Source organism: Perna viridis, chromosome 7 (assembly GCF_037379345.1).
Source record: "Perna viridis isolate PV_CMFRI_1.1 ecotype Kerala chromosome 7, ASM3737934v1, whole genome shotgun sequence".
Classification (NCBI taxonomy): Eukaryota; Metazoa; Mollusca; class Bivalvia; order Mytilida; family Mytilidae; genus Perna; species Perna viridis.
In genome coordinates, this window is record NC_142451.1 from 17,214,151 (window position 1) to 17,228,074 (window position 13,924).

A 13,924-nucleotide genomic window follows, 5' to 3' on the forward strand; every position below is an offset into this window, starting at 1 on the left:
GCCATGACCGTCCGGAGCTTAAAGTGTATATTGTATTTTCAGTCATGTTTAGTTTATTCCAACCATAATCGCTATATTTCATAATTTGTGTAAGTTCAATCTGCAAAGAATAATTAAATAATTAATAATAAAAACGTTTCTGCATCTGAATCTATTATAACACATCATATTTTGTGTTGTAATCTGAATGGAATTTTGGAATGATATTTAGCAGGGTGGTTCCAGATACTTTCAAAATAGGTCCCATCTAGAAATTTATAGCTGGCTATCATTTACTTTTGCACACAATTAACGAAATTTTCCAACAAAAGGAGAGCAACTCTCGGAACCCCTTCCACTGGATCCACAACTGTTTAGCACCATAAACTCAGTGACTAATTAAAAGGCAAGGAATGGTAACATTACAGCTTGTTTTTTTACTCTGTTCAACCAATCCAGGGCTCTAGCTTGAACGTGAGAGTACCAAATTTGACCGGTTGAGTTGTTTTCAAGTACATGGAAGTATATGATAGCCTCGGAATATTCAGAAATGGTGCAAACTTTTCTTTCTACTTTTTTTTCCCATTATCACATCCATTATGTGCCTGTTAATTACCCATGTTATTCTAGTTCCTTTGTTGTAGTCTATGATCAGGGATATGTAACATATTTACTTATTATAATTGTACTTTGAGTTTGAATAGAACTGTACAGTGTACTTCTTCCTTTATGTTTTTTCTTAGCTTCAATGGACTTGTTTTATAAATATAGACAACTACATTTGCATGAACATCGTTAATGTTTATGGTATTTGGACAATTCGTTGCGATAAAAAGCATCATCTCGTGGATAGGGTGATGACCCTTCGAGATAACACCTGCAGTAACTCACGTATTTATTACATGGGTTGCATAAGTAGGGTGTGCTTACTTGTCCTATCTGACGCTTGATCTAGCACTGTTTATATACATAGGAAGAAACATTCTAGTACAGTTTATAGACAATATAAACTGTTTAATTGAAATAAGTAATTAACAGCTAATTGCGCATCAAAATAGGGTACCAGAATGCAGGTTGAGTTTGCATTCCTCGCCCACATTTCAGCGTTGTGACAAAAAAAAGATGACGTACGGGGACCGTGACCTAAGAAAAACACGAACATTTTTGCGTGTCTTTGCAAAAATAAACTTACTTCTTAATCTATATGAGATAGCCAAATGCCTCATTGGCTAATGTACTTTACAGTTGAAATTATTTAAGCGTTAAGCATTTGACCTAATATGGGAACATTTAACTGCAATTTATCGGACATATTTTTTTCAGTCTAATGTTAAAACAGGGTACAGTGTACTTCATTCTTCAATAAATCTTATCGGAGAAAACAGCAACGTTTAAAAGACCGAGACTGTCAGTGAAAAAAAGAAAAGAAAAATAACAATAAACAACAACAAAAATGTCCCAAAAGTAAATGCCGTAGGTTACTCCCCTTCTCATTGTCACGACGTCTGTGCTGTCACGAACAAACGTTCCCAATAACAATGAACACACATTCACAAAAAGAACTTCAAGCAGGTAAGACGTGCGTTTCAAAGTTCTAATGCAAAATAGAATTAGGTGCAATGTTTACATATACAGAGACTTGCGTCCAATATCAATATACTACTACATCTAGTGTAGTGAGAGCAAGCCCCTGTACTATAATAATCCCCATATCATTTCTCATTCCTCGTAGATACGGTACTCCAAAAGTTAACTGATATCTTTTAATGATACTAATACTGATACATGACTACAGTTATCAATTCTATAAGCAGAAGATCGTAAAGATATAATCTTTTATTTCTGTACACATATTTTTAACAAAAAAACATTCAAAAGATATTTAAATTTTCAGATTTTATTTCCCTAGTTATGTCCGATTTTGAATTTGATATTGAAAACATCGATACTACACCAGATTCTATCAACTTTCTCCCTGTCAACGATTTCTATACCACTGACCATAGACTCCGTGTGCAATGGGATATTGGAAATTCCTTCGAACCAGATTCATTAGATTACGTAGGGTTGTACAATACAGAGTGGGAAACTATAAATGAGTATCTGGCATATAAATGGGCACCATTTACACCCCGTCATCCATTTTCATTGAGACGTAGATGTGTTCAATTTACCGATGCTGATTTTGATGTAAGTATACACGTATACAATTTTTTATGGATAGCGAATCGTCTGAAATACTTCAATAACGCCAAGTGGTACCTGGAATACAGAATCTCTAACATAAAAAATCTATGTTGCTGCCATTTGCTGCAAAGAACGGTCTAGGTTATAACAGATCAACGACTTAAAAAAGATATTTCCTTTCTCCTGAAAACAGTTCACAAGTCGTACTTGTAATGTAAGGGTGAACATTGCAATCATTCGCAAATATATACTAGGCTTACAGCCTTCACTCACAATGAGGTCTTTGCCTTAAAAAATTTAACCCTATTTTTTCAGCATGTACGCATCCCGGGCGTTGATTTTGTGTTTATGTATGTTGCTAATGGAGATCACGTTGTTGGAGTCAGCAATAAATTTCAGTTCCGGGCCTCAATTGGCATTGATGATGATCTCTTCTTTGACAAGCTGGAGAAGTCAGTCGCTATGACAAGAAAAAGGCGTATGTAAATATATCATGCAGAAGTTTTAACTGGACATATTGAACTCCCAAATGGCCACTTTGCTCAGTCTTGTGCTACTGGCCTGGATCAAAACTGATAAAATGAGTTATAATAATATGTTCAATGTTTTTCGAAGATGTCTGCTAACCCCCTAAACGCTTATGGTAGTTTTTAAATAAGCTGCAAAATATAACTGCAAGTCACAGTATGAGAAAAAAAAAAGCTATCCAAATAACGAGCCCCTTCACAAACTTGTGAAATGATATTATACTAAAAATACTTCTTTCAGAAGCAAAATCTAGCCCTGTCGTCAGCCTTATCCGGGAGCCTCAACTGAACTGTTCTCCGTCAAAGAAAAAAGTAACCCACGTGTTCCGAGACCAAGATACTTTAACTTCTGATTTCCGCAAACCACCAACATGGCTTCGACGATTGGATATTGTACACCCAATCGTAAAAGAGTATCAGGATCCCGAGGAGAAAGCCATAGTACCCTATGTTCCCGTCTTTACAGCGGAGACCAACAGACAAATTGCAAGAAATTCCGATGAAATAGACAATGTTCCATCTGCTACAACATCAACGCAGTGTGCAATGCCGGTTCTAATGAATGGTGTAAGCGAGAGAAACGAAATGTGCTCTGCTCAAGTGGTCGTTAAAAAGAAATCGAAATTGGGCAAAAAGAAATCACAGCGTAGAGCTAATAAGAAAAACGTGCAGTCTCGAGTCGTCATAGATCAGGTAACATACTCATATCTTTTTTATCGCAATAATTTATCGAAAAAGTTTTATTTTCACAACGATTATTTATTCGTTCTTAGTTTTAGGTAATTATAAGTCCCGAGGGCCTGCCTTTTGGTCGAAAAGTTTGGTAAGTTGTATAGGAAAAACTTGATATCACTGGAGCTCTTCCTTTTAGACCAGTCAGTGCCCCCACACTCTTTCTTAATTTCTGCACACGCAACTGAAATAATGATTCTTAATTCCCAATCTTATTTACAAGATCTTAAGATATATTTTAAATGACCATTATAGAGTGTGGTACCATTCAAAGGGTCTTCTGGAAGCATAGAATATCCAGTCAGGCTTTCATTGCTTCCCGGACCTAAGGGCATTCTAGAGGAAATCACTGCCGGTGCTGGAGCGTGTACTTTTTGTAGCTTAGCCAGAATCGTTATTTCCGAGATGCTTCGCAGGGAACATCAGCAAAAGGATCTAGTGATAGATTTGAAATCGCAACTATCAGCCGCTAAAGATTCGGTAATTTAAGTAAAATAATGAGTTTCTACATGCTGAGTATTATATGAAATTTTGCTGTATAATTGCAAAAGCAGTCAGAGAGAAAGTTTATCACCTCTTTTGTCATAAAATTAAAATTAGAAACCGAATGTTTGCTGGGAGTATGACAAACGCGGTAGCAGGGAGCCACTAGCCAAATGGTCCTTAGGTTCTGTAATGGGCTACAAAACATTTAATACATACTAGTATATCATAACAGCAATATGCGTTGACAGGGCTTTTTAGTAACTTATCTATAAAACGAGATTTGAGTTTGCCCTTTTATTTCAAATTCAAAAATGCTAACTTATGTATGGAATGTTATTTCGTGCATGAACAGAATAGAATAGAATAGAAAGAATAATCATCGACCGTTTCTGGCATATACACAACATACCTATATAATTGCAAATATTTAACATACATATACAACATAATTACAGATGACACAACAAAAATGAAAATAAAACTTCTCTGACATTATTACAGGGATGTTTGGGACCATTTCTTACTTTTGTACATAAATATATGAAGTTCGTAAGTTGGTTGATTTCCTCCACATTTCCATTTATCATTAACCAAATAATTTACTATTTAGTGTCTCATGTGATATTGCATTTTCTGTCATTTAACTGTTTTTTTTTTCTTGTAACGACCTCTCTCTATTTCTAATGAATGAGAACCGATCCTAAAGGATATATAACATTTTCTTATATAAAAATTCTTGATAATTCTCAAGTACTTTTCTTTTACGAATCTATTTTTGAATAATGCGAACGTTCTCATTTTCCCGATTTATTCATTTTGCTGACGTCTTCATTCCTTGTTCCCACTTAGACTTGAAATCTCGATGTGATATTGCACTTTCTGTCATTTAACTTTTTTTTATAACGACCTCTTTCTATTTTCTATTAACAATATTTTCGTTTTGTTTATAACATTAGATAATTCATTCCTATCAATATTCAGTTGATTGACAAAAATATATACTTGACAACCAACAGTTGTTTCCATTGGCAAACAATATAATGTTTTCTTTATATGCAAGTAAAATTAGTTAATCACAATCACTTTTCTTCTAACCTACTCGTGCATGTGTGTAAGATGGATGCACATTTCCAATACAGGAATTCCACGATGTTGTCACCAAAAAGCGAGTCAAGCGCCACTCAAAACATTTTAGTGGATCCAAAGAGGAAATGTACCTCAAGAAAAGGATAGGCGAACTGTTAAAAAAGAACCAGGGTCTACTGAAGCAAGCAAGGCATTGGAAAAAACAGTGCACCATTGCCAGAAGTGAGATAAAAAAACTACAATTACCAGCTGTAAAGGTAGTGTTAGACCTATATGTATCGGTTTACGCTTTAGTCTAGATACTTACTCCTGTAATGTAAGAGCTTTGAAGTCCATTCCCCATGAGGACGGCCAAGTAAAACAGTAGCTTGCCAGACAACCTATAATATCGCTCTATATTACCTATTTATTGACTCCCATGTCTACCAATCCAGTGCACTGTGTCACCCAGGTACACATTGTCTCACTGTTGAAATGTCAACAAAAAATTGTTTTAAGAAAACCGGGTCTAAACCAAACCCTCCTTAGAATTTGTTCAGTTTAGGTTGTTATTTGCCAAGGTTCAAAACACATTTAAATTGATATGTAGAGACTTTAGAAAGCGTCTTGTTAAGACAGGTATCATTGTGACCAAAGATTTATCAATGTTGTAATTTCAACTCTTACTAACGAAAACTGGGGTAACCGTTGCTTTAAACAAAAAAGTATCATGCTATATTTTTATTTCTGCATGTTTTTAAAATGGAGCAATGCTTCAATATCCACATGTCCCGATTCGTATAAAAATAAATTCTTTCGAAATCATGACTTTTCCTTCCCGATATAACTGGCGTAACCTTCCCGGTCCAGTGCATCGTTATCAAAATATTACCTATTTATTGACTCCCATGTCTACCAATCCAGTGCACTGTGTCACCCAGGTACACATTGTCTCAATGTTGAAATGTCAACAAAAAAATTGTTTTAAGAAAACCGGGTCTAAACCAAACCCTCCTTAGAATTTGTTCAGTTTAGGTTGTTATTTGCCAAGGTTCAAAACACATTTAAATTGATATGTAGAGACTTTAGAAAGCGTGTTGTTAAGACAAGTTTTTTGGAGTTTAAGAGTTTGTTTTAGACAGGTTTCATTATAATAAATATAGTTATAGAATGAATTCGAATACCACAAGATGTAATTATCTGTAAAAATCGGACAAAATTGAAAAATAATGAAGCATGCTCAGAAAAAAAACAACGCACGAATTCGACAATGTAGTTTATTGTCTATTGGAGAAGAATTGACTATTTGTTCGTCTTAGAAGTGTCAGAAGATGCTGAAAAGTGAGTTCAATGTTATTATAGAATGATAGGGGGAATAGTGAGTTACCTCTCGGCACTTCTGACTTAAGGCGCAATTACAACTTTGTGACGAGTTAGTTACATCCCCAATCTCTGTGTGCTTGTTTAATATTAATCCAACTAAGTGTTTTATATTTGGCACTAACTGGATTGTAAAGGAAACAATTTGCATTGCTATTTTGCTGTTTCGCTGACATGCTTATGCTTCCCGTTCTAATTTTTGTCCTTCCAATTTAGTAGATAATTTTATACTGATCTGGAGTCGTACTTTTACTAGTTTACATTTATGTCTTTTTAAAACAAACGAAAGCAGGAACAAGAAGCTGACAAACACCAAGAAACACAGACAACATCAAATCTGATGAGAGAATCTGTTGAAACGTGGGAAACGGTCCAAACCACTGACAGCGGTGAGTCTCGAACTACTTGTTTAACAATTTTCATTTTCTTCTGATTGTTGATAATATAATGGACATAATAGTTTAAGGATTTCCCGGGGTGATCTAATTTTAGAATAATCACCCCTCGAACTACGTGAAACCTCTTACGAGCTCTCGGGTTTGTTAAACCTACTAAGTATTTTAAATTGTGGAGTATTCTTTTATGCCATCTTGCAAAAAATTACGGACATATATATTTTCAATCAACTACATGTGCTAGTGTTTAAATGATGTGAAATTGTTCAAAATATTTCAAAAGATATTTTTACCTAAAAATTTGCATAATGAAATTGCAAAATATGAACTGTAAAAACCCCTTTTAATAGTACGCAAAAAATGAAAATTCCCTCCTGATTCCATATAAAATGTTGTAAAAAGACTTTATCAAAGCTCGATTATCTCGAAATAAAGTTCAGTGACCTATGTATTTTTACATTAAAATTCTGAATTATGTTCATTAAAGATCGTCTTTGAGAAAAACTAGAAAAGTTCATCTACTAAAAACAATACGTGTGATCTACCTTAATGTAAAACATGATATTCCGTATATCTAAACATACAAGGCAGACCGGATTTATATGAAATTGCCCTTTGGATTTACTTATCTATAGACATACTTTTTTTTCTTTCCCGTAGTCCGATATCGATGTTACCCACAGCTTCCGGGCATCACAACATAAAACACTGAGCAACAAATAAGTAGTGAGTTGTAGGACTCAATTTTTCCTTTGTAGTCGACCAATTATCTACAGACATAATACTTTTTTAATTTTTTTTGGATTATCCTTAATTTCCAATTGATATTTTTACCCGGTATAATATCCCGTCTGCCTTTTATTCAATGTCATTGTGGTTCAGATATACAAAATATCGTGTTTTACTTTAACAAAGGCAACACATTATCTTGGTTTTTTTTTAATCCAGGATGTAACACGGCTTCCGAAAACATTTCAGGACCGGAAATTGATGAGAACGAATGGAGAGTCCAAAAAGCCAAGAGAATAGGTACCTTCACTTGTCAATTCTATGCCAAGCGATCTCTCAGTCTCTATAAGTCAATCCAAATTATTGACCACTATATTTTACTGCAAAACGACTCTAAATTCTTGCATTAATTTTCTGTTTCTTGAGGATAGCATGTCGTAATTTGAAGCGAAGTTTAAAAATAAAATAAAGTCCAGCCCCTCTTACGATCTGTGCATGACCCGGGCAAACTTATTAGCTCGTCCTATTACCATCACACCATACATTCCATCTAGTCCGAATTTCCTCTGACCCTGCTACCCTTCTCTTTTCTATTTGGATATTGATATGTCAGGTTGGGACATTCCGTCATGCATGCTCTCCTGCTTCACTTGAAATAAATGACTCAATATAAACAATCAACTTGTCCTGATTTATTTTTTTTAGTTCGTTTGCAACACGTGGTCGCCAAACAAAGTGTAGCTCTGCAGTCAGTTAGCCTAACTGTAAAGGCCCAGAGAGATGTTATACTTAAACAGCGAATAGAGATAGCCACACTCAGGAAATCTCTCTCGGTAAGCGTAGTATGTGTATAATGACGTATGTTCTCTATTTAAATCATAGATTTTTTATGTAAAGTTATCAAAATATCAACAAAAATAAAGAAGAAGAGTATTACTTAACTACACAGACTCTCTCTTTTATATACTAAATTATTGAGTAAAATTATTAAGTTATCAAATAAAAAAAAATAAAAGACACTAACCAAACTACACATACTCTCTCTTCAATTGTTGGTATGAAATGGGGACTTTTTATTCAGTCAGCTATATTTTTCTATTTACTAAAAGTAATGTTTCTTCAGAGACCAAATATTCCATTTTTTCTTGGAATCCTGGTCGAAAGAATTCTTTTTCAATCTTTCTCATGCAACATTCTTTCTTTGAAAAAAATGCAGGAAATCCAGAAAGAAAAGAGTACAACCGAACGCAGATTGTCAGAAATGACGGAGAGGGTCAGAGTTATACTACGAAACCGCTCCAAAGAAAAGGCCCAAGAATGGAGACAAATGGCTAAAGAAATCAATGTAAAGAGTCATCTCTTGGAAGATTTTGTAGCCCTTACACCTCGGTGTTATATACGAAAAGGATAATTAATTAGAAAGAGTGAATAACCAAAATATTATCACGAGTGACGAAGAACACCTAGATTTAGCGAGTCCTAAAGCGTTCTAGGCACGAGTGATCATACATTGGTTATTCACGATAACCAATTGATTATCCTTTTTATTATATAGATTGTCTCCATAATTTATCGATATGTACAACATGAATTTTAAATTCTGTGTTTGGCGGATTGATATCAAAGTTGTGACGTTTTGGCGGGAGAAAGTCCGAGAGTGAAATTACCGAATTTATTTTCGTTGTGAATTATCGAAATTTATTACACTGGGAACATTCGGTAAATTACTGCTATCTATATAGTATTTACTGTATGCTAAATTTGTTTTTCACTTTGTGTGAAGCAATGGTAGATCCAGTGGGGGATGGTTCAAGTATTCGTGTGAAATAATGATAATTTTTTTTTTTTGCATAAGTGAACAAATGATAGCCTGGACCTTTTTTATAATAATTGCTTGGTAGTACTCGTTCTTTTTTTAAAGAAATTACAAGGTTCGACTCTGTGAAGTAATGTATACATTAAATACGGACTTTACTTCACTATGTGTGGACATTTGGAATACCCGTAGAATCGTTCTGCCTTTTGGCACACATTACAATATTCAACAAGAACTGACTGAAGTACACGAAGAATTTGTTTTCATTAAAAGGTGTTACTTTAAAAGAAGCTTAACGTGAATCAGTGATCGTTACTTTTTGCAACATATTATTCTTCAGTATTCTTCTTAAATCCGTATCTTCAGAGTATAGTTCCCATTGGTTTGTATCTCAAAAGATTTGATTTATGCCTCAAAGATGTGGTGCATTCCTTTTGAATTTTTAAGATGTTGTCTGAGATTTGAATTATTGTTTATGTACGCGATGTATATTATATAGTTGTAAAATACCTGCTTATCGACAATTATTCCAGCCAAAGTGCGGCTGTGTGCTGCTTAATTAAAATATCATTTTCTGTTTGTAGAATGGCATACAAGACCCTACCCCAGCAGGTGCTGCAGCAGTTTTTCATCAAAACATTGGAGCCACAAGACATTCTTCGGCGGTAGTTCGGTATCCACAACCGGATGTGACAAGACCATCTTCTGCCGGAGCTGCACCATTGTTCCAATGCTTGACACCAGATGTTGTTGTCAAGCAACCTAGAAACTTCTTCGGAGCAATCGCAGGAACTGTCTCGTCAGCTTTCTGTGGTGGACGTCAACCACAGTATGTCGGAAGAACGGAACGCATGTGTCCGACCTGTCATATGGTGTTCTCTCCAAATGTGGATCCTCACGTGATCGATGAGCACATTGTTTTCCATCAGATATACACGAAGAAGTCTCACATGGACTAAATATTGACCATGCTGTATAAAGCAGTGCCCCTTTGAGTTATTCTATTGAACTGACTATGTGGGGGATTTGTTTGATTGTAACTTGATATTTTTATCATTCATGTTTTTATTCATGTTTATGCTTTTTTCCATTATCATCTTTTTTCATGTTGTTTTTTTTTTAGTTTTTGTTTTTATTATTTTATGTTTTAATTATTTTCTTCTTTTTTGTTTGATTTATTTATTTTGTATTGTTGTGCTTTTTTCTAAAAGGTTTATTTGTTGGTTATTTCTAGTTTTTTTTTTATTTCCTTTTGTGTGTGTGTGTGTTTTTTTTTAATATTTTATCTTATACATATATTTCAATTTTATATACATCAATGTTTTATACACATATACTAGTACACGTCATATGCTTTTGCATTATTTTCTATGTGCATTTTTAAAATATTTATACAAAATAAATAATATAAAAATGGACCCCTTTTTTTCGGCGAATATCATCGTCATTGCAGTTTCGTTCTCGACACAGTGAATATCTCATTTCGATTTGATGTTCTGGGAAATTTGCAGACTCTGGGAAAAAAGTGACGTGTCTATGCCTTTCCCCAAGCGCCTTTAGTTCCATGTGACCACGTTCAAAGAAGGAAATGTAACAAAAATCCTTCAGAGTAAATATTTATTGTCCTATACTTTTACAATGGATATGCATGTGTCATGGAAGTCCGAATTCGAATCTCCCTTCAGTCCGAATACTTGAGCATTTTGTCGAGGTATCACCTTTATTTCGTCCCCCTTCTTTAGATATACTACTGTATTGCCCGAGGCAGTAGGAAAGGTCAAATGACCGTGGGTTGAAAAGGAATCATGTATATAGACGTCAATGAGGTATTGTTCGTTCTTATAAATAGAAAACCACGATTCCGCACCCGTTGACTTGACTGTGAGAGATACCATATACATGCCGGGTTTCTCGCAACGAAATACGCCAGTGGAACGAATTGAGTTGAGCTCTGCCTCGTTCACACCATAAGAAATTACGACGCCTTGGAATGACATAGGCCGTAGGGCCTGCACTTGACCGTTGTGGGCACAAGCAGTTAGTCCGTCTGAAAACATAATGCTCATTGACAGTGAAAAAATGTTTGAAAAGGGAGGTTTTCAAATTACGCAATGTGTTTTGCAGTTCTGTCTGTACTGTACGTTTTTGTTTACATATGTTGTCCAATCTGGTATGAAAGTAAACATTAATCATCTATAAGTAAATTCAATGTTTGTAACTAAAACTTTCTTTTATGGTCGGCCTACACAGCCAAATGTGCCACATGTGATAATCATATGGTGCTCGATTCATATGATAATCATATGGTAATCATATGATAATCATATGGTAATCATATGATAATCATATGATATTTATCATGTGGTAGTCATATGATAATATGGGCTTGAAAACATGATAATCATATGTTTGTGAAAAAAAACAAGTGATTATCATATGATAACCATGCGATTATCTTATGTTAACTGGAACACATGATTACCATATGGTTCTCGATTCATATGATGCAAACCATATGATTCTCATGTGTGGCACATTTGCTTGTGTAATGCACTAGTACTTGTAGGGCGGAACTAATCGTCATCTACATGTACATTCATCGACAAGCTTAACTTATTCGCAAATCTACTGATTATCAAAAGACTTACATTCTTCAGCACTTTTGGAAGCTTCCTGTATCTGAAGTGTTGTTTTATCTTTAAGAATGCGAACATCTTCTTGTAGCCGATGGACCAGTTTATTAAAATAAGTTGACTGATGCATATCTGAAAAGACAGAAACATGTAAAGATATTATATTTGGAGTTTTATATGCTTAATCTTGATCGTTTGGGAAAAAAATATGCCCAAGTATGTAATTAAAACTCGGTAAGCAAAAAAATTATCACGCATATTTACCTTGTTCCGTTAAAAGCAGCTTGCTTTCAAGAATGTTTTGACTACGGTGAAAGCTCACGGCTTCGTCTATAACCTTAAAACTTTAGGAGGGCACACACAGTTGGTCTAGGGTTGGATTCAGAATAGAATTCAATACCGAGCGAAAAGAGTCAAAAACAAAAAAAAAAAAAAAATTGAGGTAGAGTATAAAATATCAAGATTTGTTGTTGTTTTTTTTTCAATTGAATGGAGCGTTCGTCCTTGGATCAGCGCCTGAGCTCCGATTATTAAAACTGTACACCACAGATTAGGTGGCCATATTATTACAAAAAGACAACTATCAACCGATTACCTTCTTTTAAAATTTCCTCTGTTATATCAAGACGCCTCATTATATCCGCTGTGCTGTTCACTAACGACTTGACTTCTGTTACTCCGAGTTGTGTATTACCCACTATATTTTGAATTTGTTCGTTTAGTTTGTTTTGTTTATTTTCCAGTTGTCTGAATCTTTCATTGGTTACATTGAATTCATCACGAAGTCGTTTTGTTTCGTTCTGACAGTCCATGCCTTGTGTCTGATTTTCAAGACCTAAAATTGCAGCTTTTGTTGCGCTTAAATCGTCACGAAGCTTCGATGTTTCATTTTTACATTCAATATAGTTGCCAACAACTTCTTTCATGGCATGTGTGGTAAGTTCAATGATAAGTTTTCTGTTTTCAATACCAAGAGATTCATTTAGAACATGTTTGGCATTTTCTAATTTAGCTATTCTTCCTTTTGCAGTATTTAATTCGTTTCTGAGATTTGTAGTTTCGTTTGTGCATTTAGAATAGTTCTGACAGCTTAAAGTTTGATTCATCGTTCGAATCAGATATAGGTTTTCTTGGGCAAATTCCTCTATTGATCTGTTTTGTTTAAGGTACGAGTTTTCAAGGTTTGAAACGCGTTCTCTTGTTGTATTTAGCTCACCAAGGAGTTTCACACAGCATGTACTATCATTCGTTACTTGAAGATAATCCGGCATGTGCAGATTACTTTTAAGTTCAATAATTAACCTCCTATTTTCTTTTGCCAAAAACTCCAAGTTATTTTGTGAACTACTGGTATTTTCGAGATGAGAAATTCTACTTTTTGTTGTGTCCAATTCCTTTTGTAGTTTATGCGTTTCATTTTTCGAAGCCAAAATATCAGCAACAGCTTTCTCCAGACTAAGAGAGGTTAAATTTAGCTGCTGGACTAACTGTCTATTTTCATTAGAAACGGTCCTGTAATTTTCGTGCATCCGATTCATATCTCTTTGCATGTCGACGAAGTGCTCCTTGAAGTTTAAAAATGCTTGTTTCATGATTTTGTATTCCTGTTCCAGTAAATTTACATGTTGGCTCAGTGATGACAAATCTGTCACGTCATTTACTCCGTGTTTGCTTGAATCCACCAAAACAGAAAAACATGAAATAAAGCTTAGGGTGGAAACTGTCAAAGAAAGTCCAAATGTCGAGACGGGAGCCATCCTGTGACATCAACTTATCCAGTGGTTTTAAACCCACGCTGCTACCACACACGAACTGTCTGTTTGACCTTCACAACCTTATGTACTAAATATCCACAATCTGGAGAGAAATGAAGACAATATATGGTATTGTACCAAGGCTATGGTGCATAATCCGTGGGTTGTACATGTCCTTCGAATGTTTATCAATTATTTGACAACATTATCTACACTGTTTGACATGGGACTTGTATGGATT

General features: G+C 34.9%; 2 protein-coding genes across 5 annotated transcripts; one reads left to right on the forward strand and one right to left on the reverse strand.

Moving 5' to 3' along the window:
• The first annotated feature begins 1,468 nt into the window (after positions 1 to 1,468).
• On the forward strand, positions 1,469 to 10,714 carry LOC148611577 (uncharacterized). Of its 4 annotated transcripts, none has more exons than XM_088592272.1 (11): positions 1,469 to 1,551; positions 1,874 to 2,169; positions 2,482 to 2,644; positions 2,935 to 3,386; positions 3,681 to 3,905; positions 5,051 to 5,254; positions 6,646 to 6,745; positions 7,700 to 7,780; positions 8,186 to 8,313; positions 8,697 to 8,825; positions 9,881 to 10,714. In XM_088592272.1, the coding sequence occupies exons 1-11, from the start codon at positions 1,518 to 1,520 to the stop codon at positions 10,253 to 10,255; spliced, it is 2,187 nt and encodes a 728-aa protein (XP_088448398.1). In that variant the 5' UTR covers positions 1,469 to 1,517; the 3' UTR covers positions 10,256 to 10,714. The 4 variants fall into 4 exon arrangements, with proteins under 4 accessions (XP_088448398.1, XP_088448400.1, XP_088448399.1 ...); XM_088592274.1 differs by having other exon boundaries at positions 7,730 to 7,780; XM_088592273.1 differs by having other exon boundaries at positions 6,649 to 6,745.
• Positions 10,715 to 10,899: 185 nt separating this feature from the next.
• LOC148611578 (uncharacterized) lies at positions 10,900 to 13,924 on the reverse strand. The gene is made up of 3 exons (XM_088592276.1): positions 12,525 to 13,924; positions 11,945 to 12,061; positions 10,900 to 11,343 (listed from the first exon to the last, which is right to left on the reverse strand). The coding sequence occupies exons 1-3, from the start codon at positions 13,684 to 13,686 to the stop codon at positions 10,922 to 10,924; spliced, it is 1,701 nt and encodes a 566-aa protein (XP_088448402.1). The 5' UTR covers positions 13,687 to 13,924; the 3' UTR covers positions 10,900 to 10,921.